This window comes from Bubalus bubalis, chromosome 2 (assembly GCF_019923935.1).
Source record: "Bubalus bubalis isolate 160015118507 breed Murrah chromosome 2, NDDB_SH_1, whole genome shotgun sequence".
Classification (NCBI taxonomy): domain Eukaryota; kingdom Metazoa; phylum Chordata; class Mammalia; order Artiodactyla; family Bovidae; genus Bubalus; species Bubalus bubalis.
In genome coordinates this window covers 176,588,395-176,611,523 of record NC_059158.1, presented here as the reverse complement: position 1 = coordinate 176,611,523, position 23,129 = coordinate 176,588,395, and the positions used below count along the sequence as shown (strand labels likewise).

The following is a 23,129-nucleotide window of genomic DNA, read 5'->3' as shown; positions in this document are numbered from 1 at the left end:
AGCAGTGAATCAAAATGTAAGGTCATTATTTAGTTCAGTTCAGTTCAGTCACTCAGTCGTGTCCGACTCTTTGCAACCCCATGAATTACAGCACGCCAGGCCTGCTTGTCCATCACCAACTCCCGGAGTTAGTACTCAAACTCATGTCCATCGAGTCGGTGATGCCATCCAACCATCTCATCCTCTGTTGTCCCCTTTTCCTCCTGCCCCCAATTCCTCCCAGCATCAGAGTCTTTTTCCAATGAGTCAACTCTTCGCATGAGGTGGCCAGAGTAGTGGGGTTTCAGCTTTAGCATCATTCCTTCCAAAGAACACCCAGGACTGATCTCCTTTAGGATGGGCTGGTTGGATCTCCTTGCAGTCCATGGGACTCTCAAGAGTCTTCTCCAACACCACAGTTCAAAAGCATCAAGTCTTTGGCGCTCAGCTTTCTTCACAGTCCATACATGTGAAGAAACTCACACATCCATACATGACTACTGGAAAGACCATAGCCTTGACTAGACGGACCTTTGTTGGCAAAGTAATTAGTCAATTTCATTACTCAGTGGTTCCCTGGTATGGTGCTTACCCTTTAGTGACATTACTCTTTGGCATTATTATGCAACTTGACTAATAGCACTGGGAGTTTTGAGAGAAAGAAACTAGAAATCAACAAGTTTTTGAATATGTGAGGCCTACAGCTTGCTCTCTCTTCTCTTACAGTTGAATCAGTATTTGTTTTCTAATCAATATTTTTCTTCTCTATTTTGCATCTTTATTTTTCTCTATTATCTATTTTCCTCTCTTGTAATAGTTACCTGCTGCTCTTAAAAATGATGAGTATTCTAAATCATATTTGTCAGAAGGAAAAAAGATCTTAAAAAACTTCAAGTCAGAGACTATGGCGATTTAATGTTGTAACACGAAATCCTAAGGATTTGTTTTGTGATTATTTTAACTGTATACTTGTCATTGCCGTTGTCAAGCCTGATAAATGATCAAAATTCTACATTTCTGTTCTTAATATGCATTCTGAGAAATATAAACAATAAGACTGAAGAGCTGGGGAATCTTAATCCCATCATCTCTTGGGATGTAGAGAATTTTGCAGATAATTTCTACAAACCTTGTACCCGCAGATCGATGCTGTCAAAGAACAGTGTATAAATAAGATCTTTTTTTAGGAGGGATAAAACTGTGCTATACATAGTTTTGAGCTTTGAATTTAAAATATGCATTTCACTAAGCTGGCTTTCAGGGGGTCCTATTTTAAGCTAATTTCTCTATGTCATAACTTTAGCAAGTCAAGCATTAATAATTTATCCAGGGTGTATAGGTAAGATATTTTTGTGCTTTAATGGAAAGTCTCATGTTTAATGGATGAGAGCACTGTCTGTTGGTGGTTAAATACCTAAAGATACTAACTCTGTCACACTTGACCTGATTGAGGGTTTTGCCTTCAGTAATGCATTCTGTTTCTAAGAGACCCCCTTTGCCATCTTCTTTTTAATAGCAACATCATGACAACAGAGAAGAGTTTAGTGGCTGAGGCTGAAAATCCACAGCACCAACCGCAGAAGGAAGAGGGTGAGGGAGCCACAAGCTCCGGTCAACAGGAAACTCAGTTGGAAGAGGCTTCTCAAGCAGCAGCTGAGGGAGATAATCAGTGTGAGCAGAAGCTGAAAACATCTAATGGAGACACTCCAACACATGAAGACTTGACCAAGAACAAGGAGCGGACATCAGAAAACAGGGGCCTGTCACGGCTGTTCTCCTCATTTCTCAAAAGGCCTAAATCTCAGGTGTCTGAGGAGGAAGGCAAAGAAGTCGAGTCAGCTAAAGAGAAAGGTGAAGGAGGCCAGAAGGAGATAGAATTAGGAGCCAGTCTTGATGAAGAAATCATTTTAAAGGCCCCAATTGCAGCTCCTGAACCTGAGCTCAAAACAGACCCATCCTTGGATCTCCATTCATTAAGCAGTGCAGAAACACAGGTAAGGGGATGCGATTGAGTGGGAGGTGAAGGATTTCTTACTAGCTAGTTGATTGAGGTATTGTTAGTAATAAGTAACATAATGCTTTGGAGTTTCTGCTCTAAAGAAATTCATGTGGTCAAGATACTTTTGTTACTTCCCTGGCAGTCCAGTGGTTAAGACTTCACCTTCAGTGCTGGGGTCGCAGGTTCAATCCCTGGTGGGGAAACTAAGATCCCAGGTGCCTCCTGGCCAAAAAATGAAAACATGAAACAGAAGCAGTACTTTAACAAATTCAATAAAGACTTAAAAAAAGATACTTATACTGTCTAAATCAAAAAAGAAAATGAAAGAAATGTATCAAATGAATTTACATTTTGCTGTAATAATGGAACAAGTCCAGGAGTTTTAATGGTGAGGGGGAAGGAAGTGAAGTGGTTTAGAGTTCATTTTGGTGGAATTATTAGAAATGGGTTAATTTATCAACAAACATAGTTCTTTTATGGAAATCTTTATAAAAGCCTTGGGATAGATTCAGGCCACCCAGAAGTAGGTAATAAGTTTGAACTATGTCTACCTTATCTTTTTGTTTTCTACAACTAGATCGTATTTCCACAGAGTGTAAGATATAGATGCAGAAATTTAGCTCTTTTATATCACCTTTGTAATATATAGTAGTTGTGGGGAGGCTTAATTGTTAGTGTAGTTAAACTGAGAATGAGTTGTGAGCCTGGTCATTGGTCCAAAACACTTGGGAAAATATTAGTACTGCAACTCAAACTATTTTCTAGGCATGTCATTTGTTTTCAGGCTTAATAAATTACAAATTAAGAGTTGTTTTCAAAGTATTTTATTTTTGAAACATGTGGGCATTATGTACATTGTAAAATGTGTAAGTCCTATATGTTTCTATTATAGGTTTCAGACTTGGGCTATATAGTTTTATTAGATTTAAAAAATAATATATGTATTTATGAAAATATTGCATGTATATTAAAAGTTCTAAGTAAAATTTAGGATAAAGTTGTTATTATGTATTTGTTATTAGTTAAAGTAGGCGGAAGACAAAGTTTTATTTATAGTATATGACTAGAAGATTCAGTCACAGACAAGTGACACTTTTGCTTTATTAATTTTCTCCTCCGTACAATGAGGATAATAATATTCACCATACTTGGGCATTATGAGGATTAAAAAAGATACATATGTAAAGCTCTTGAGACATTGTCTGACATACTATAAGCACTGAGTAAATGTTAGTTATTATTACTTAGTTAATAAAATATATAAACAGTAAAGGCAGAGAAACCACATATTTTAATGTCATTAATTTAATTTAATTTTAGGAATACCAAAGGAGTTAAATTATGTTATGTTTCAGGAAGCCTGGTAGTTTCAAGAGGTTTTTAGCTGCCCTTTTCCCCCTTTGCTTTATGTACTGAAAAATCTCTATCTTGTTTTAGTTAGCATTTGAATCAGGATTAGTCTGTTTTGTCTAAAGATCATAACATTTGTACTAAAGTTGAAACAAATGACAAATATTAGATTTAACTAAAATCTCATTCATTGATTTCATAGTAGAATTTCATTTGAATGGTCCTTTTCTATACAGGATTTTTTAAAATTGAGTTTGCATTGTAGGATTGCACTGGCCTTCATCTAGGGTACTTTGGGTTTTTTGGAAACCATGCGTCATTTTTTAATACTTTTTAATTTATTCACTCAACAAATTTACTGAAAACCTACTGTGTGTGCCAGGCCCTAAGCTGGACAGACATTGGTAAATAAAAAACTACAATACAGCAAAGAGATCATGAATTCTGGAGTCTGACTGGTATGTGACTTGTTGACTGTATGATCCTTCCTAATTAACTTTTCTGCCTTCAATTTTTTATTTGTCAAGGGGAGATAACAATAGTACACTCCCCACAGGGTTAAATGAGTTCATATAAGTAATGCTTTTAGAACAGTAATGACCCATTGTAATTTCTATATAAATGTTTGTTGTTGTTATTGAACAAACATGATCCCTACTCTTGATAACTTTATTGTCTAATGGAAGAGACAAAAAAAGTAGTAAATACAAAATAATTATTTATCATAAATGTTACGAAGGCAACAAACAGGGTACTGACATGAAGAGTACTAGTAGAGCGGGGATAGGCCAGATAGGATATTCCACGGACAGAGGAGCCTGGGGGGCTACAGTCCATGGGGTCGCAAAGAGTTGGAGACGACTGAGCGACTTCACTTCACTAGTATCTAATGCAGGAGGAGCAGGATCCAAATAATTAAATCCTCCTTCTCAAATGTCAACTATGTTTTCTTTTGAAAGAAAAGGATTAGTGAGGTTCAGTTAAGAATCTTTCAGCAGTTTTATTGTGTAAAAAGTAAGTAGGGGTATGCCAAAATGTTGTCTCACTTACCTGTATTACTTTGGAATGACTTAATGATTGCCCTAGGGGATCCAGATTTCAGTGGGTCTCTTGCTTCTTTGAATCTTCTTTGCATTTGTCATGGTTGATACCTGGTAAAAATTTAGATCACTGGTATTTGCAATTGTTAGCCTACTACATCTGTTGCCTTTTGCTCTAAATTGGTCAGGAACCCCTCTTAGCCATTCATAAAATTTAGACTGCATGACAAATAACAGCCTGTTTTGCAATTCATAAGGCTACCTCATTAGAATTGAGGAGCAAGGGGCAAAGATGTTTAAATTTTGATAGAATTTAAGAATAGATAATGGTATAGCCAGTAAAAATGTATAGTGCTGAGAGCAACAGATTGGTATGCACTAGTTTACCTGAAACCTTCATTTATTGATTTGAAAAATGACATTCCGCCTGAAGATAGAATTTTACCTTGTATCAGGGGCCTTCCGTGGTGGCTCAGCTGGTAAAGAATCTGCCTGCAATGCAGGAGATCCAGATTCGATCCCTCAGTCGGGAAGATCCCCTGGAGAAGGGAATGGCTACCCACTTCAGTTTTAGGAAAAAAAGAGCAAATTTTACTTTATATTATAAAGTTTTGAGACTAGCAGAGTCTGTGGATCTTTGGGGAGATCGTATCTCTTATAGAAAAAAATTATTTAATCTTCTTATCACTTGTATTTGTTTTAACAGTTAGTGCTTTTATTGGTAGCCACATTATAAGCAAACGTGTGTACAGCATGTTGTGTGAAGTGTCTTTATTACTGACTTGGTAATGTCATGGCTATGTAGCCTGCTCAGGAAGAACACAGAGAAGATCCAGATTTTGAGACTAAGGAAGAAGGAGGACTTGAGGAGTGCTCTAAAATAGAAGTAAAAGAAGAAGGTCCTGAATCAAAAGCAGAGAGAGAATTAAAAGCTCCCCAGAAATCCATCAGAAGGCACGGAAGCATGCACTGCAAGGTTTCTCTGTTGGATGACACAGTTTACGAATGTGTGGTGGAGGTGAGTGCGTTTTGTTTTCCAGTAGTTAGAACGCGTACAGATTGTTTCATGTAGGACTGGATAAAGCGGTGCTGTGGTCTGAGGTAAGACCCTGTATAATGACTGTTTCTATGGACTGAAATGTTAATAGTGATTTTCTAGGGGTGGAGGTGTGGAAGGATTATGAGTGAGTCTTATTTTCATCTCCAGTTTTTTCTGTATCTGCCAAATATATGTATTGTGAATTGAGTATGTGTTACTTTTATAACCCAAAATAATTTTAAGAAAAGGTTATTTATAGAGTGACCTTCCATGACTAGATTTCCCAGGATAGCCTCAGTTTCTAGGTCTAGCAGTCCCCATAATTGTATTTGTCAAAAAAAAAAAAAAAAAAAAAAATTACTACCTATTCATTTTTGCTCTCCCAGATCTAAACTTTAATAAGCTTTAGTTTATTGAATGTATTTCTTTAGCTCCATGAGATAGGATATAAAAAGCTTACATCAAGTAATGCCATTTGTTAAAATTCTCTTATTTCCAGGAAGAATAAATAATTGAATCAAGAATAGAAATGTCAGAGTTATTAATATTTTAATTATTCTTTTGCTTCAAGACAAGTTAAAATCCTTGAAAATCTATCAGCTATTTTTTTAATTAGAGCAGTAATTATCAATTATAATATGCTTGATAAAAAGCAATTATTGAAATTATTTCTAATACATATAACTCATATATACTTGTATCTTAGGTATATAACATTATTTTGAATTTGATTGATTTATATGCACATATATCAAAGCACAAATAAGTAGTCTAAAATATTATATTGTATTTATTAATAGAAATTTCCCTTTGAAGTTTTGAAAAACAAGAAAAATACACTGTTGCATTTAAAAAATGGCTACTATTCCTGGTAACTAGAGGAGATCTAGGGTCTGCTCTTTCTGCTTCTCACTACTAACTAGTCTAGAGATGGAGAAAGCTATTCCGCATTCATTCTTCACACTCAGATCAAGATCTAGATAGGAATCCCTTTATCTGAAGCACGTGGGGGCAGATGTGTTTCGGTATTCAAGATATTTGAGGCTTTAGAAAAGCAGTAAGTACATACTGTGGGAATTTTCGGGCTTCCCTGGTGGCATGGAAATTTTATAATACACCCAGTCAAGTGTGTAGCAGTAGGCACATGACCAAGCATGTTATTTCTATGGTAAAATACATGAAGACTCTAAGTTGGATAAATAAAAATGAAAAGTAGCCCATAATGGATCAGGTTAGAATTTCCCTTCAGATGAGCTTTGAACAAAAACAAAATAAATGTCACCTTTTACTTTTTAGGACTTCTGAATTTTGGAAGTATAAAGAAGAGAGTAGGGACCTGTATGTGAAGAATTCTCAAATCATCTCTGTCCTTTAGAAACATAGAAGGGAGAAAATGAAGAAAATGATGTAATGATATGGGATAAGTCTAAAAATGAATTAGCAACTATGTGAATTACTAATAGTCATTAAAAATAACAGCTCATTGAGAGAAGGGTATGTGTCATGTAGATGTGCCAATGATTTCTAATTTTTTGAAATGTTAAACCTATATTTCTCAGAAGGTATTGTCATGTTTAAGTTTTTCAACATTTCCAGCTGTTAGGTAGAGCAGATATAAATAATCTTATCTTACAGATGAGAAAGTAATGTTCAGAAATATTAATTGAATCAACTCACATTGTTTAGCTAGTAAATGAAAAGGCTGGGACTTTTTGACTCTAAATCTCAGTCCCTAAGTTATGGCATTTCCTCCCTATAAACCGGAGGAGGCGATGGCACCCCACTCCAGTACTCTTGCCTGGAAAATCCCATGGATGGAGGAGCTTGGTGGGCTGCAGTCCATGGGGTCGCGAAGAGTTGGACACTGAGTGACTTCACTTTCACTTTTCTGTTCATGCATTGGAGAAGGAAATGGCAACCCACTCCAGTGTTCTTGCCTGGAGAATCCCAGGGACGGGGGAGCCTGGTGGGCTGCCGTCTATGGGGTCGCACAGAGTCGGACATGACTGAAGCGACTTAGCAGCAGCAGCAGCCCTATAAACAGGAATATAAGTATCTCAAATTGGTGGTGGTTTGATTTTCTAGGTAGAAGAATGTTAAGAAATTATTTGGAGCACAATTGTAGGAGTAATGTCTATAGAGCATCTAAAATCTTATACTTTATGCATTTTTCTGAAAGAGATGGCCATGAGTTGAGACACAGCTCATTGACTTGAGACTTTTGATCTGGGAATGATAGTCTGCTGATTTCCATAGCCACTGTTAACTATCAGTGTCAACAGCTGATTTAGCTATTTCAGGTGCTCACAGTGACTGACAGCAGCCCATAGCAAGCTTCAGGAAATATCGCACCAAAAATAAAGAATGTAATGTTTAAGATGGAGGATGGGGGATGCTTGATGCAGGGAATGTGGGATTTTGCTTTGAATTGCAGCACCATTTCCAAGCAACCATCTCTGTGATGCATATTTAAACTGACAAGTTAAGAAACAGGACTTTTGTTACATTGTTCTATTTACACTGGGTAGCCATCTGAAAGTGTTAGTAACCAAGGAGAAAAGAGGAAATTGGAACCTGATGTTTTATGTTATTTCATAATAAATAAAAGAATAAGTGGAAACCTCAACCAAAATATGTATATCTTTGCAGAAACATGCTAAGGGACAAGATTTACTTAAACGAGTATGTGAACACCTCAATCTTTTGGAAGAAGACTACTTTGGTCTAGCCATTTGGGATAATGCAACCTCAAAGGTGAGAAGACTGCTTGTAATATAAGAAACTGACCTCCCCAACTTGCTTTTTTTTTCTTATCAGGAAGTATTTATTAAACATATATTTGTATTTCTTCCTATGCTGATTTTGAAGCAGATAACTACAACAACTAGGTTGGTCCTCGTTGCCAAAATTGTTTTAATTCATTTATTGTTGTTAAGAATGTATTTATGCCTGCCTGCCTCTCCAAGATATAGTGTAACTTAGTAAGGGAAGATCGAAGGTAACTCAATGTCTCTAAAACCACAGGGAAAAGCTTTCTGCCGCTGTGAGTTAGCAAATTCTCCCATGAACTGAGAAAAATATTCTGAGAAGTACTTTGTGTTATACAGTCTCAATGAGATAAAATCGAATGTTTTTATATTATGTGTGTGTACCCCATTCAGGTGTATGTTACAGTATCTGAGAACACTTGAATTTGGCATATAAATAAAGTCACTAAGTACTGGTACCTACTTTTTTAAAAAAAAAATCACTGTTATAATTTTTCTATGAACCCAATATTCTTAAATTGCTGGGAACTGGCTCATCTGAAGGCATTCAGCAGTGAAAATTCTTTCAGTTTGCAGTTGAACTTCCAGGGCTTACATTGGTACAAAACTGTTAGTTGCATTGAAAACTTTTCGCCTTTGTTAGTGTCATCTGCCCTCTGTCGTATCAGCAAGTTTTATTTCCTTATAGTAGCTCTTACTAGCCTATTTATTTTTTAATGAGAAAACATTAAATTGCTTTATTTATATTCATTGATGTATTTATGTATAAAGTCATGTTAAAAGTGTCCAATAAAAAAGCTGAATTTGTTTGTTTATACAGCAAAGTACAAACCTGGCTGTGTAAAAAAGGGCTTATTGTCCCCCTTCCTTAGATAAAATATTTCTGGGCAAAAAAGTTGATGTCTCTGAATCATAATCTAGTTTCAGCTTCTCTCATGTTTGCAAAAACCCCTTCTGGGGAAGCCAGTGGACTAGTGAATCCTGGGAAACATAGGGCCTTTCCCCCCTAAACATTCTTTTGAGAAACATTTTCTAACTGTCTCTAAGAATTAAAGACGTATTGATTGTTCACTATTAACCTTTTCTATGGGCTTCCCTGGTGGCTGAAATGGTAAAGAAATCTGCCTGCAATGCAGGAGACCCGGGTTTGATCCCTGGGTCGGGAAGATCCCCTGGAGAAGGAAATGGCAACCCACTCCAGCATTCTTGTCTGGAGATCCCACGGACAGAGGAGCCTGGCAGGCTACAGTCCTGCTACTACTAAGTCGCTTCAGTCGTGTCCGACTCTGTGCAACCCCAGAGACGGAAGCCCACCAGGTTCCCCCGTCCCTGGGATTCTCCAGGCAAGAACACTGGAGTGGGTTGCCATTTCCTTCTCCAATGCATGAAAGCAAAAAGTGAAAGTGAAGTCGCTCAGTCGTGTCCGACTCTCCACAGCCCCATGGACTGCAGCCTACCAGGCTCCTCCATCCATGGGATTTTCCAGGCAAGAGTACTGGAGTGGGGTGCCATTGCTTTCTCTGATATTCCTCTCCAGGAGCCCGGGGGTCATAAAGAGTGAGACATGACTGAGTGGCTAACACACACACACACACACACACACACACACACACCCCTCTTCCATTAGACTGACAGCTCCTTGAGGACAATCACTGTTTTTAAATTCTTGTTTGTAACTTTAGTGCCTAGCACATGGAGGTATTCTACAAATACCTTTTGGCTAAATAAAATGCTCTGAATTGAATAATTGAACCTGGGTCCCCTGCCATTGCAGGCAGATTCTTTACCATCTGAGCCACCAAAGGAGCCCTCAAAGTAATATAATATATAATCAAATGTAAGATTGTGGTGATCAAGCCCACTCCTTGGGTAGAGCAGGGATGGCCACCTTGGACTTTGCCCTGGGTGGTACAGGGTGAGGAAGAGATACCTAACTCTTCTAAATACAACTGAAATTCCATTCTAAACTTTTGGAAGAGGGAATAGTGAGGGGGCGGGGATTGGGAGGAAGCATGGAATGGGCTCCTGGGGTGCCTATAATGATGTATGTTCACTTTGATAATTTATTGATCTGTACGTATGTTGTATGTACTTTTTTGTATATGTCTTATGTCAATAAAAAATCTCTTAGACAATTCAATTTAGAAATCTCTGTTTTTAAACATTTCTCAAGTTGCCTATGAAATGGTGAGGCTCTTTTTAAGTGCTGTTAATTTTGCATGGTCCACGATGGGTTGAGGAGTCCTGCCTTCGTGGTGTGCAGACTTTAACTGTGGTTGGAGAACAGGGAAGGGAGAATTTAGTGTGGGAAAGAGTAGTCAGAGAAAGCAAAATAGTTATTCATTCAGTAAACGTTAACTGAGCAGGAACCGTGTGCCAGGTACTGTGCTGACATGGAGAACTTGAATGATACTGGAGGTTAAAGTTGAAGTGAAAATTAAGGTCTGGGTGATATCAATAATCCTGATTGTAGAGCTTTACAGAATAATAAAAATAGCAAGTGCTTATTTAACATTTCTTATTTACTAAAAACTTTATATATTAACTCTTTTAATCTTCACAATAACTCTGAGGTAGGCACTACCTCTAATATCGCATTTTATTTCCTCTAATAGATGAGGAAACTGAGGTACAGAGATGCTTAAAATCACTAAGCCAGGAAGTAGTAGACCTAGGATTCAAGCCCAATTGTCTGACTCCTTGTTTCTCTGATCAGAAGCCCTATACTATGTGAAACAAACGCAAAGAATGTTGGAAATGTAGGTTGACCTGGAGACACTATTGGAGATGGTTCGTAACCCTGCTTCTGGTACTCTGTGGTTAATGTATTTTGGAGTTCTATGTGAATGCCTTTTCTTCTTTTTACAGACATGGCTGGATTCTGCCAAAGAAATAAAAAAGCAAGTTCGTGGTAAGTGAATATAGCCATTTTATGGCTCTCTCTCTTTTTTTTAAAGTAGGTCAGAGGATTTCCAACCTTTTTCTAGTGGTGAGTCACTTTAGAATCCTGGCTATGGCATATGGCTTTGAAATTGAGATAAAGCCTTCCTTTGAAAGGTAGAGATTCCATAATAGAAAGGCACAGCAGAGGTAGACACTATTGAGATGTAGGTCAGATCTTGATTTTTTTTTTTTTTTTACAACTAGGCAAAGTAGGGGAAGATAGGAATGACAGAGAGAAACAGAAGATGGAGACGAACAAAGAATAGAAAAGAAAAGGATATGGAGTCAGTTCTCAAAATGGTAGCGATTGAAACTGTAGCAGCCTACAGTTGAGAGTTGCTGCCTGATCCTGTTCCATTTGAATTGTCCTGGACTATTGAGTTCTAACCTTCTCCATGTTTTCCTCTCTGTCGTTCTTTTTTGTTCCCTTTCAGCAGTCTTCTTTCAAATCAAAGTATGTAAGGAACTGTGGAAGGAACAAAAAGGATCGAAGAATGGAAATCCTTTGCCAGTGACCCTTTGTCGTTGTGGCTTTCTCTTTGCCCTGAGCCCATTGACACAAAATACTGCTAAACACCATGCTCAGACTTGCGCCTTGGGATAGATTTTTCTAGGTTGAAAATGTCTAGATTAGTATTTTGTGAGCTTCCCAGGTGGCACTAGTGGCAAAGAATCTGCCTGCCAATGCAGGAAACGTGAGTTCGATCCCTGGGTGGGGAAGATCCCTGGGAATAGCAAATGGAAACCCGCTCCAGTATTCTTGCCTAAAAAATTTCATGGACAGAGGAGCCTAGCAGGCTACAGTGAGGTCAGAAAGAATCAGACATAACTAAGCCCATACATGGTATTTTGTAGCCCCTGGTCCAGTATCTAAAGGGGTAGAGACTTTTCCCCTCCTTTATGACTAGATGTCCTTTTATTTTATTTTATATTTATTTTTTAACCACAGCATGCAGGATCTTAGTTCCCTGACCAGGGACTGAACCCATGCCCCCTGCAATGGAAATGTGGATTCTTAACCACTGGACCACCAAGGAAGTCCTTCAGTTCAGTTCAGTTCAGTTCAGTCGCTCAGTCGTGTCCGACTCTTTGCGACCCCATGAATTGCAGCATGCCAGGCCTTCCTTAGTTTTGTTTATTTTTCAGTAAACTTGTAGGAACTGCAGTAAATGTTATTAATCATGATTAGTAAATTTTAACTGTATCACCTGAAAACAAATTTTGTTTTTCATTTGTTTTTGAAAGAAAACACTTTTGTTATGGTAAAATGTTTCCCTTTAGACCCTGTTTATTTATATTTCTTAATTTGGACTGGCAACTCTCCATATTTGTTCCCTGCCTGTAAAATCTCATTTTAAAATGAAAGTCAGAGTAAAAAATATTTAGAATAGTTGAGACATGACAAGAAAAAACTTGATTCCAAGCCCCTTTCAATGAGCATACTTTTTATATTCAATATTACTCAGGAGTAAATGATTGTACTAGAAAACTCTTTAGGGAGAAAAGTTAAAACAGAATTTATGATGAGTAGAGAAGACTATCTAGTAGATTTTCAGGCTATTGGGGGAAAAAACTCTTACTAAGAAAAATAACCTAAGTGTTTGTCATTTTTTAAAAAAGAACTTTACAAAATAATAAACCTCTTTCCTTCAATATGGGAAAGAAAAACCATATCTGTAACAAAAACCTTAATATCAAACTGTAAATATTTCATTGCTCCAAAGAGAAGATTGATATTTACCGATTGCAAAGATTTTCAGTTCAGTTCAGTCACTCAGTCGTGCCTGACTCTTTGCAACCCCATGGACTGCAGCACGCCAGGCTTCCCTGTCCATTACCAACTCCCAGAGATTACTCAAACTCATATCCATTGAGTCGGTGATGCCATCCAACCATCTCATCCTCTGTTGTTCCCTTCTCCTCCTGCCTTCAATCTTTCCCAGCATCAGGGTCTTTTCCAACGAGTCAGTTCTTTTCGTCAGGTGGCGCAAGTATTGGAGCTTCAGCTCCAGCATCAGTCCTTCCAATGAATATTCAGGACTGATTTCCTTTAGGACTGACTGGTTTGATCTCCTTCCTGTCCAAGGGACTCTCAAGAGTCTTCTCTAACACCACAGTTCAAAGGTATCAATTCTTCTGCGCTGAGCTTTCCTTTATGGTCTGACTCTCATATCTATACATGACTACTGGAAAAACCATAGCTTTGATTAGATAGCTTTTGTTGGCAAAGTAATGTCTCTGCCTTTTAATATGCTGTCTAAGTTAGTCATAGCTTTTCTTCCAAGGAGCAAGAGTCTTTTAATTTCATGGCTGCAATCACCATCTGCAGTCATTTTGGAGCCCAAGAAAATAAAGTCTGTCACTGTTTACATTGTTTCCCCATCTATTTGCCAGGCAGTGATGGGACTGGCTGTCATTATCTTAGTTTTCTGAATGTTGAGTTTTAAGCCAACTTTTTCACTCTCCTCTTTCACTTTCATCTAGAGGTTCTTTAGTTCCGCTTTGCTTTCTGCCTTAAGGGTGGTGTCATCTGCATATCTGAGGTTATTGATATTTCTCCCGGCAATCTTGATTCCAGCTTACTCTTTATCCAGCCAAGCATTTCACATGATATATTCTGCATATAAGTTAAATAAGCAGGGTGACAATATACAGCCTTGATGTATTCCTTTCCCAGTTTGGAACCAGTCCACTGTTGATGTCCATGGAAAGATTTTGGGTTTTTAAAAAGATAATTTTATCCTATAAGTAATATATACTCATTGTGAAAAATTGAAACATAATGAAAATATATCATGAAGAAAGTAAAAGACCTCTAAATCCTACCCTCCAGATAGGATCACTATTAAATTGGTATAATCTGTAAGATTTTTCTAGGCATATATAAATTTTGCTTTTTAAAAATACAGTTATGTTGTACATTGTTTTATATTGTGTCTTCTGTGTATTATGTCATATGTATTAATAGTTTAAAATTTTAAAATATGAAGTATGAAATTAAAAGACCCAGATGAATATGAAACAAGATAAATTTCCCTTCTTCCCCTGTCCTTTAACTAACTTCTTGTGTTCTTTCCAGAGATTTTCTGAGTGTATATAGACAATACATTTTAATATAAATATGCATTTAATGTGTATATTATATTTTATATATAATGTACTTTACAAGTATATTTTGAGATAAATATGTATATTCTATATGTATTTAATATGCATATGCAAGCAGTCTTTAATATAATTTGGGTACTCTTTATATTAACATATATAAATTCATTTCATTTGTTAAAATTTTTTTTAATGATTATAAAGTTTTAGCACCATATATATATTTTGGGTTGCAGTGAATATATATAAAGGGCTTCCCTGGTGGTGCAGTGGTAAAGAATCTGCCAGCCAGTGCAGGAGACCCATGTTTGATCCCTGGGTTGGGAAGATCTGGAGAAGGGAATGGCAACCCACTCCAGTATTATTGCCTGGAAAATCCCATGGACAGAGGAGCCTGACAGGTTACAGTCCCATGGGGTTGCAAGGAGTTGGGCACAAGTGAGTGACTAATACTTTCATTTTTCAAGTTCAGTTCAGTTCAGTTCAGTCACTCAGTTGTGTCCGACTCTTTGCGACCCCATGAATTGCAGCACGCCAGGCCTCCCTGTCCATCACCAACTCCCGGAGTTCACTCAAACTCATGTCCATCGAGTCGGTGATGCCATCCAGCCATCTCATCCTCTGTCATCCCCTTCTCCTCCTGCTCCCAACCCTTCCCAGCATCAGAGTCTTTTCCAATGAGTCAACTCTTCGCATCAGGTGGCCAAAGTACTGGAGTTTCAGCTTCAACATCAGTCCTTCCAATGAACACCCAGGACTGATCTCCTTTAGGATGGACTCTCAAGAGTCTTCTCCAACACCACAGTTCAAAAGCATCAATTCTTTGGCACTCAGCCTTCTTCACAGTCCAACTCTCACATCCATACATGACCATAGGAAAAACCATAGCCTTGACTAGACGAACCTTTGTTGGCAAAGTAATGTCTCTGCTTTTGAATATGCTTATCTAGGTTGGTCATAACTTTCCTTCCAAGGACTAAGCGTCTTTTAATCTCATGGCTGCAGTCACCATCTGCAGTGATTTTGGAGCCCAAAAAAATAAAGTCTGATACTGTTCCACTGTTTCCCCATCTATTTCCCATGAAGTGATGATGGGACCAGATGCCATGATCTTAGTTTTCTGAATGTTGAGCATTAAGCCAACTTTTTCACTCTCCTCTTTCACTTTCATCAAGAGGCTTTTTAGTTCCTCTTCACTTTCTGCCATAAGGGTGGAGTCATCTGCATATCTGAGGTTATTGATATTTTCCCGGCAATCTTGATTCAAGCTTGTGCTTCTTCCAGCCCAGCGTTTCTCATGATGTACTCTGCATATAAGTTAAGTAAGCAGGGTGACAGTATACAGCCTTGACATACTCCTTTTCCTATTTGGAACCAGTCTGTTGTTCCATGTACATATATATATATATATATATATATATATGTATAGTATGTGTGTATGTGCAACATATATATGTATATGTGCATCTAGATGTGGGGACTTGCCCAGTGGCTCAGTGGTAAAGAATCTGCCTGCAGTGCAGGAGCCATGGGAGATGCGGGTTTGATCCCTGGGTCAGGAAGAGCCCTTGGAGGAGGGCATGGTGACCCACACCGGTATTCTTGCCTGGAGAATCCCATGGACAGAGGAGCCTTATGTGCTACAGTCCATTCAGTCACAAAGAGTCAGACATGACTGAAGCGACTTAGCACGTGGCACTCATTCACCTAGATGTATCTGTAGTAAATTCCTAGAAGTAGAATAAAAAAGTATGAATATTTAAACTTGTAATAGATATTCACCAAGATTTTTTTCTGTATTTCAGAAAATATATAGAGAAGTATTGAGTTAATGTAGCATATACCCATGTACCCATCCCCCAGAATTAACATGGGTTAACATTTTACATTTAAAATAGAACAGTACAGGTAAGGTTTATCTCTTTTGTTTTCCTCTGCAAAATCTGTTCATGGAAATGTATTTTAATGAATTTGGGGTGATTCAATCCATGTTATATTTTTCCTTCATATATACATACCCATATACAATAGACAGTATTGCTTTGGCTGTGTTTTTGAAATTTCCCTCCAACCTAATTTTTTCCATTTGAACTTTCTTCTAAGGTCAGTCAGTCTCTCTCCCTTCTCCCAGCTTAAATTTTAGCTTTCTTTAACTTCCTTGGTTGTGAATGAGAGCAATCTTACCTGCTGAGTTGGGCTAGCTACTTCCATCTCTTTCTGACATAGCACAGAGCAAAAGCAAGAAATCCTTATACCTCTGAAAATAGTGATTTATAAAAGAACACAAATTATGTTTAAGAAATTCTATAGACCAGAGTTTGCTCTTTCTAAATGCACCCCCTTCTCCTTCCCCTGCAGAGGTCCTGAATTTTGTGTTAATGATTCCATTGTATTTTTTAAATGTTTTTTTAGTACCTGATGTTTGAGTGTTTCATACAATACATATTGAAATATTAAAATTTATGTTTTACCTTTTTGAACATCCTGTGCTGTGTGCTCAAGTAGCTCAGTCGTGTCAGACTCTTTGCGACCCCATGGACAGGAGGCTGCCAGGCTCCTCTGTCTGTGGGATTCTCCAGGCAAGAATACTGGATTGAATTGCCATGCCCTCCTTCAGGGGATCTTCCTACTTCAGGGATTGAACCTGCATTTCTTATGTATATAAATTAAATTATATAGCAATCATAGTGGCTAGCTTTTCTTATGAACATGATTTTGAAATTCATCTCAGTTGAAAAGAAAATTTCACAAAACAGTTCTTATTCTTTACTATAAGTGATATCCTCTGACTTTTTCCTTTTCTGGCTGTGCCATGTGGCTTGCGGGGTCTTAGTTCCCCGCCTAGGGATTGAACCTGGGCCCTGGCAGTGGAAGCACCAAGTTCTAACCACTGGACCACCAGGGAATTCCTCTTCTGAATTGTTTTCTTTTATACTCTTTCATTTTTTAAAATGCTTATTTTGACTCACTAAACTGATTTCACAATGGATCATGAGTTCACAGTTTAAAACAGCCCTGATTTAACCTATATACCTTGAGGTGGAATTGCTAGATTATAGAGTATGTTTGTTTTTAGTTTTATCAGATACAGCCAAATTGCTTTCCTTTAAATTGATTGTAATAGCTTACATCTCTACCAATAGTGTATGAGATAGTTCCTGTTTTCCTGTGTACTTAGAAGGCCGAAATTTTAAAAATGTTTGGCTATAATTTCAGACTTAAAAGTTGAAAGAGTGGTACAAAGAACTCCTGGATACCCTTCAGGAATACATTCGATTCCTCAGATGTTGGTATTTTACTACATTCATTTTATCTTTTTTTCTCTTATACACACACATGACCTTTTTTCTGAGCCAGTTAAGAGTAAGTTGCATCATAGCAGCACTATTCACAATAGCGAAAAGGAGAAAATAACCCAAATGTCCACCAATGAATGATGGATAAAAATATGTTATATATATTCCATATATACCATGGAATATTGTTTATTCTCAAAAAGGAATGGAGCACTGATACATGCTGCAGCATAGATAAGCTTCAAACATGATGCTAAATGAGAGAAGCCAGACATAAAAGGCCACATATTGTTTGATTCCATTCATATGAAGTATAGCTCTATAGAGACAGAAAGCAGACTAGAGGTTTCCAGGGGCTAGGAGGAGGATGGCAAGGGAGTAGCGATTGCTTAATGGCTACAGAGTCTCCTTTGTGGGTGATGAAAACCTTTTGAAATAGAGGTGATGGTTATACAACATTGTGAATATACTAAATGTCAGTGAATTGTATCATTAAATGTACTAAATTGTATACTTTAAAATGGTTAATATTATGTGATTTCTACCTCAGTTAAAAAGAAAAAAGAGTAAATTGCTGTTGCAATAGCTTTCTACCCATAAATACTTCAGTTTGCATATCCTAAAAGCTAGGATTTTTCTCTCATAGCCATAATACAATTACTAAAAGCTGGAAGTTAGCATTGAAACAATACTATAAATTATGGACCTTGTTTGTTAGTTGTGTCAATAATATTCTTTATAGCGAAAATGCAAGGTGATGCTTTGCATTCGGTTGTCACATTGCTCTAGTTTTCTTTAATCTGAAACAATTCCTTAGTCTTTAAAATATTTCATAACATTGATAGTTTTACAGAGTCCAGACTAGTTATTTTGTGAGTGGTCAACTTTGAGTTTGTCTGATGTTTCCTCATGGTATATGAATCTTCAGGTTACGCACTTTTGTCAGGAACGTCATTAAAATTTTGCTGAGGTAGAAGGCAGAAATTTTAGTGTTAAAAAATATTAGAGCTTTTCCAGTCCCCATTTTTTTCTAGTTCAAAATTGGGAAAGGAGTACAACAAGGCTGTATATTGTCACCCTGCTTATTTAACTTATATGCAGAGTATATCATGTGAAATGCCAGGCTGGATGAATCACAAGCTGGAATCAAGATTGCCAGGAGAAATACCAACGACCTCAGATATGCAGATGACACCACTCTAATGGCAGAAAGCGAAGGGAAGCTAAAGAGCCTCTTGATGAGGATGAAAGAGGAGAGTGAAAAAGCTGGCTTGAAACTCAACAATCAGAAAACTAAGATCATAGCATCCAGTCCCATTACTTCATGGCAAATAGAGGAGAAAAAGTGGAAGCAGCAGTAGATTTTCTTTTCTTGGGCTCCAGAATCACTGGGGATGGTCACTGCACCCACATAATTAAAAGACACTTGCTTCTTGGAAGAAAAGGCTTAACAAACCTAGACAGCATATTAAAAAGCAGACACATCACTTTGCCAACAAAGGTCTTTATAGTCAAAGCGATGGTTTTTCCAGTAGTCATGCACAGATGTGAGTTGGACCATAAAGAAAGCTGAGCACCAAAGAATTGATGCTTTCAAATTGTGGTGCTGGAGAAGACTCTTTAGAGTCCCTTGGCCTGCAAGGAGATCCAACCAGTCAATCCTAAAGGAAATCTGTCCTGATGAAGCTCTAATACTTTGGCCACCTGATGTGAACAACTGACTCATTGGAAAACACCCTGTTTCTGGGAAAAATTGAAGGCAAAAGGAGAAGAGGGTGACAGAGGATGAGATGGTTAGATAGCATCACTGACTTTATGGGCATGAATTTGAGCAAACTGCAGGAGATAGGGAGGACAGAGGAACCTGGCGAACTACAGTCCTTGGGGGTCACAAAGAGTCAGAGACAACTTAGTGACTCACCAACAGCAGCAGCGTTCTCGTATGACCTTCACAAGAAAGCTGTGAGATCAGTTACTTTATGTCATTTGTTCACTCAACAAATATTTCTTGAGCATCTGTGATATGCCAAGCACTGTTACAGGTGCTCGGGGTATATACCATATATAAAACAGAAAAAAAAAAATCTTACCTTCAGGAATTTCCTTTATAGTGGGAGACAAAGATTACCCTTTAGAAAATGTGTGTGCGTGCACACACACACAAAGTGTGTTCAGGTGGTATAAAAGAGTATATAGTGAAAATGGGTCTCTCTCTTGCCACTTGCCCCTCACCTCTCAGTTTCTCTCCCCAGGAGTTCCCCTTTCTAGTTTTGTAGCTACCATACCCAGTTTACTGTGTAACCTCATAGGGAAAATCTTTGCCTAGATAATCATTCCTGTAATATGTACATTTTTCTACCCCCAACTTTTACAGTTGTTTTCTATGTGTACTGTTCTTTGCCTTGATTTTTTTTTTCACTCAACAGCATGTCATGGTGATGTAACCTTTTCTTGCTAAATAAGTACATTTAGGTTGTTTCCAGACCTTGGCTGTTACAATGTCTTACACGTGTATCACTTGACCACTTTTAAGTGTGTGTTTAGATACATTTATGGAAGTGGAACTGCGGGGTGAAAGGGCACATACATTTTATATTTCCATAGACATTCTCAGTTGTTCTCTGCAGTGTTGTACCATTTTATATTCACATCAGCAATAGAAGAAAGTACTTATTTTCCCTACCAACTGTGGGTGATATCAAGCTTTTTATATCAGTTAGCTCAAAGAGGGGGAAAAAAAAAATCACACTTTGTAAACTATTGCTTATTTGGTTTCCTTAATGTTAGTCTTCCTACCCTATTAAAAAATTGCCATTTATGTATGCTGTGAAACAACTAAATTTATGTTTAAAATTCTTAAATGCTGAATTGACATTTATTGAACATTTTTTTAGCTATATTGTTTCCCATATTGATTTCCTTTAGCCAATACATTTTTTTATAGGTAGCATAGAAGTCACCTTTTTTAAAAGCCTATGTGGGAATTATGAGTTAACAGTGATTAGATTGATGTTTTTATCATATCAGAAAATGAAACAATAGACAATGTTTTACAGTATTTCAACTGTAAATACTGCCCCCCTATCCGTTTGCCCCTTTTTTGAGAAACAATTATGTGGTTGCTTTTCTAATCTAAGTTCCATTTTAAGTTTTGGGGATATGAAGCATTAAAAGTGAGCTGATGGTAGACATTAAGAGTGACTAGATTTGAGACAGGTTTGTTGTACTGTCTGGAATTTGCCTTTTAGCTCAATTTTTGAAGGAAAATTTCAGCCATTTCCAAGAGACTCTTGTATTAAATGTTTCAGATGTTTAAAACTACATATTCATTAAGACATTCAAACTACTTCAGGTTGTAATTTGCATTTTGTCATTGCAACCAATAGTAATAAAAATGATATTTGGAGATTAAATACTATGGACGTAAAACATAACAATGTTTGAAACAGATGTATGTTAAAGGGTATAGAGTCCAGTGGTTAAAAGCATGGGGTTTGGAGTAAGAGAACCCTGAATTCATTAGCTATGTATTTTCTTAAGCCTCTATTTCTTCATAAATAAAATGAAGTATAAGAGAGCTAGCTTAGTGCCTGGTAATGCAGTAAGTACTGAACAAAATGCAGCTCTTAGCATCATAACCAATCATACTAGGATCAGGCACTACTGTTTGGGAAGCTAACAGTCATGTTAGAAAAACCTAGAACTGGTAGCACATAGCTGGAGAAATTGAAATGTATTCTCCATTTAATTTTTACTCATAATCCCTGATTTTCATTGTATATTAAAAGTATAAAACAGTTGTATGAGTTTTAGGATTGAACTCTTGTAGTTTTCATACCCAAAATATTTTATTAGAGCTATAGTTTCTAAGAGCCATGTATATTGCCTCTTCCTTCCTATTTCTAAAGTAATCTCCTAATCTCACCCATATGACTGGGAAGAATGTTTTTTGTTTATTTGACATAATATTGAGAGATGTCACAAATAAATAATACCAATACCAAAAGAAAACATCCATGAATCACTTGAAGGACTTTTAAGGACCCAGAGTGGTATATAGATCACATTTTGAAAACCATTGCTACAAACATGTTGATCTAGAGGATAGTTTCATGTTATTTTGCTTATATTATTTTATAAGCAAAACTATTAAGTCTGGTAATAAAAAATGAGATAATCTCTTAGATGGTCTCTGAACAACTTTCTTATTTTTCTTTTTAAATAAGGGTAGTATTTTATCCACAGAGCAAAGAAGTATCAATATTAGAAGACCTCAGGGGAAAAAAAGATTAAAAAAAAAAAAAATACTTTTAGGTAATTCTAACAACCAGAAACTTGGACATAAGTATAAAATTCTTTGCTTATTTTTACAGGTGTCCCCTGGAATTTCACATTTAATGTAAAGTTTTACCCACCTGACCCAGCACAGTTAACAGAAGATATAACAAGGTAAATAATGTATTAAGTTAAATATGTAATAAGTAATTTCATTATCATAAGGTCCGGGGAGTTCTTCATTTAGAATTAAAGAAAAATGATGAATTATTAAACCTAAGATAAAAAGTTTCTAGTTACTTCAAGGCAGGCTTACAAATAAGTGAGGCTAAAAACTTCAAATATCTGTGACTCACCTGGAAGAAATTGGCAGGGAATTAACCTTGCTTAGCAAGGATATTATGCTATGCTGTGGACAGGGACTCTATAAACCATGCCATCCTCCAAAGAACAGGACACAAATAGAGTGGCAAAATAGCTCTGCTGTTTTTTTGTTTTAAATACTCTTCTCTCGTAATGTTCTTTTTTAAGGGATCAAAAAAACTAAAGTCTCAGTGTTCTTATTTTTTCTTCCTATTCCTCTTTTAAATTGTAGGATTAAATACATGAACTGAATCTTTCTCAGTAATTTTTGAGCCTGCTTAATTTATGAAATAAATCTTGTACTGTTTAAAAACAGCTAACTGATTGCTTTTAAGAAAGTGTCCTTTATTGGATTCTATGTAAATATTAGCAAAAAAGGAAAATGGAAGAACAATATCTAATAAAAAGTACTACAGGAAATATTTCTATTCATAGCATCTTATGTAGAGCCTTATATATACATAGTAGGTATTTGGCAGTGTTTGTTCAATCAAATTGTTGTTGAGAAACTACTTTCTAATTCTGATTTTGCTGTCAGCCATCTGATTTCAGACAAATATACTCTCTCAAATAAGAGAATAACCTAAGACTCCTAAAAAGTCTGGTTGTTAAGTACTGTGAAGTGTCTATACCATTAAAAAAGTTATCTAGTTATTCTTCGTACATTCTTGAAGTTGAGATGCCATATCTCTGCCTGAAAAAGTTATCTTGGTTATTTCTGTTTCACAAGTAATACTTTCTCTTAGAGTTGCTACTTACTCATCTTTCTTTGTTAAGGTTTATTATATATACAAATAACAAATCCCTAAAATTCTGTACTAGCTACCTGTGTTTTAGAGGAGTTGAAGATTCTTAATGATTTGATTGGAGAAGGCAATGGCACCCCACTCCAGTACTCTTGCCTGGAAAATCCCATGGACAGAAGAGCCTGGTAGGCTGCAGTCCATGGGGTCGCTAAGAGTCAGACAGGAC

General features: G+C 36.9%; 1 protein-coding gene across 14 annotated transcripts in view; it reads left to right on the top strand.

Annotated features, from left to right (window-relative positions):
* Positions 1 to 23,129, top strand: part of EPB41 (erythrocyte membrane protein band 4.1) — a 182,134-nt gene that overhangs the window by 79,203 nt on the left and 79,802 nt on the right. For 13 of the 14 annotated variants that reach the window (XM_044938036.2, XM_025278582.3, XM_044938037.2 and 10 more), the window contains exons 2-6: positions 1,496 to 1,973; positions 5,174 to 5,386; positions 8,057 to 8,161; positions 11,044 to 11,086; positions 21,893 to 21,968. In XM_044938036.2, coding sequence (XP_044793971.2) covers positions 1,503 to 1,973; positions 5,174 to 5,386; positions 8,057 to 8,161; positions 11,044 to 11,086; positions 21,893 to 21,968 — 908 coding nt within the window. In that variant the 5' untranslated portion in view covers positions 1,496 to 1,502. The remainder of the gene's footprint in view (positions 1 to 1,495; positions 1,974 to 5,173; positions 5,387 to 8,056; positions 8,162 to 11,043; positions 11,087 to 21,892; positions 21,969 to 23,129) is intronic. The other variant, XM_044938039.2, reaches the window with a different exon arrangement.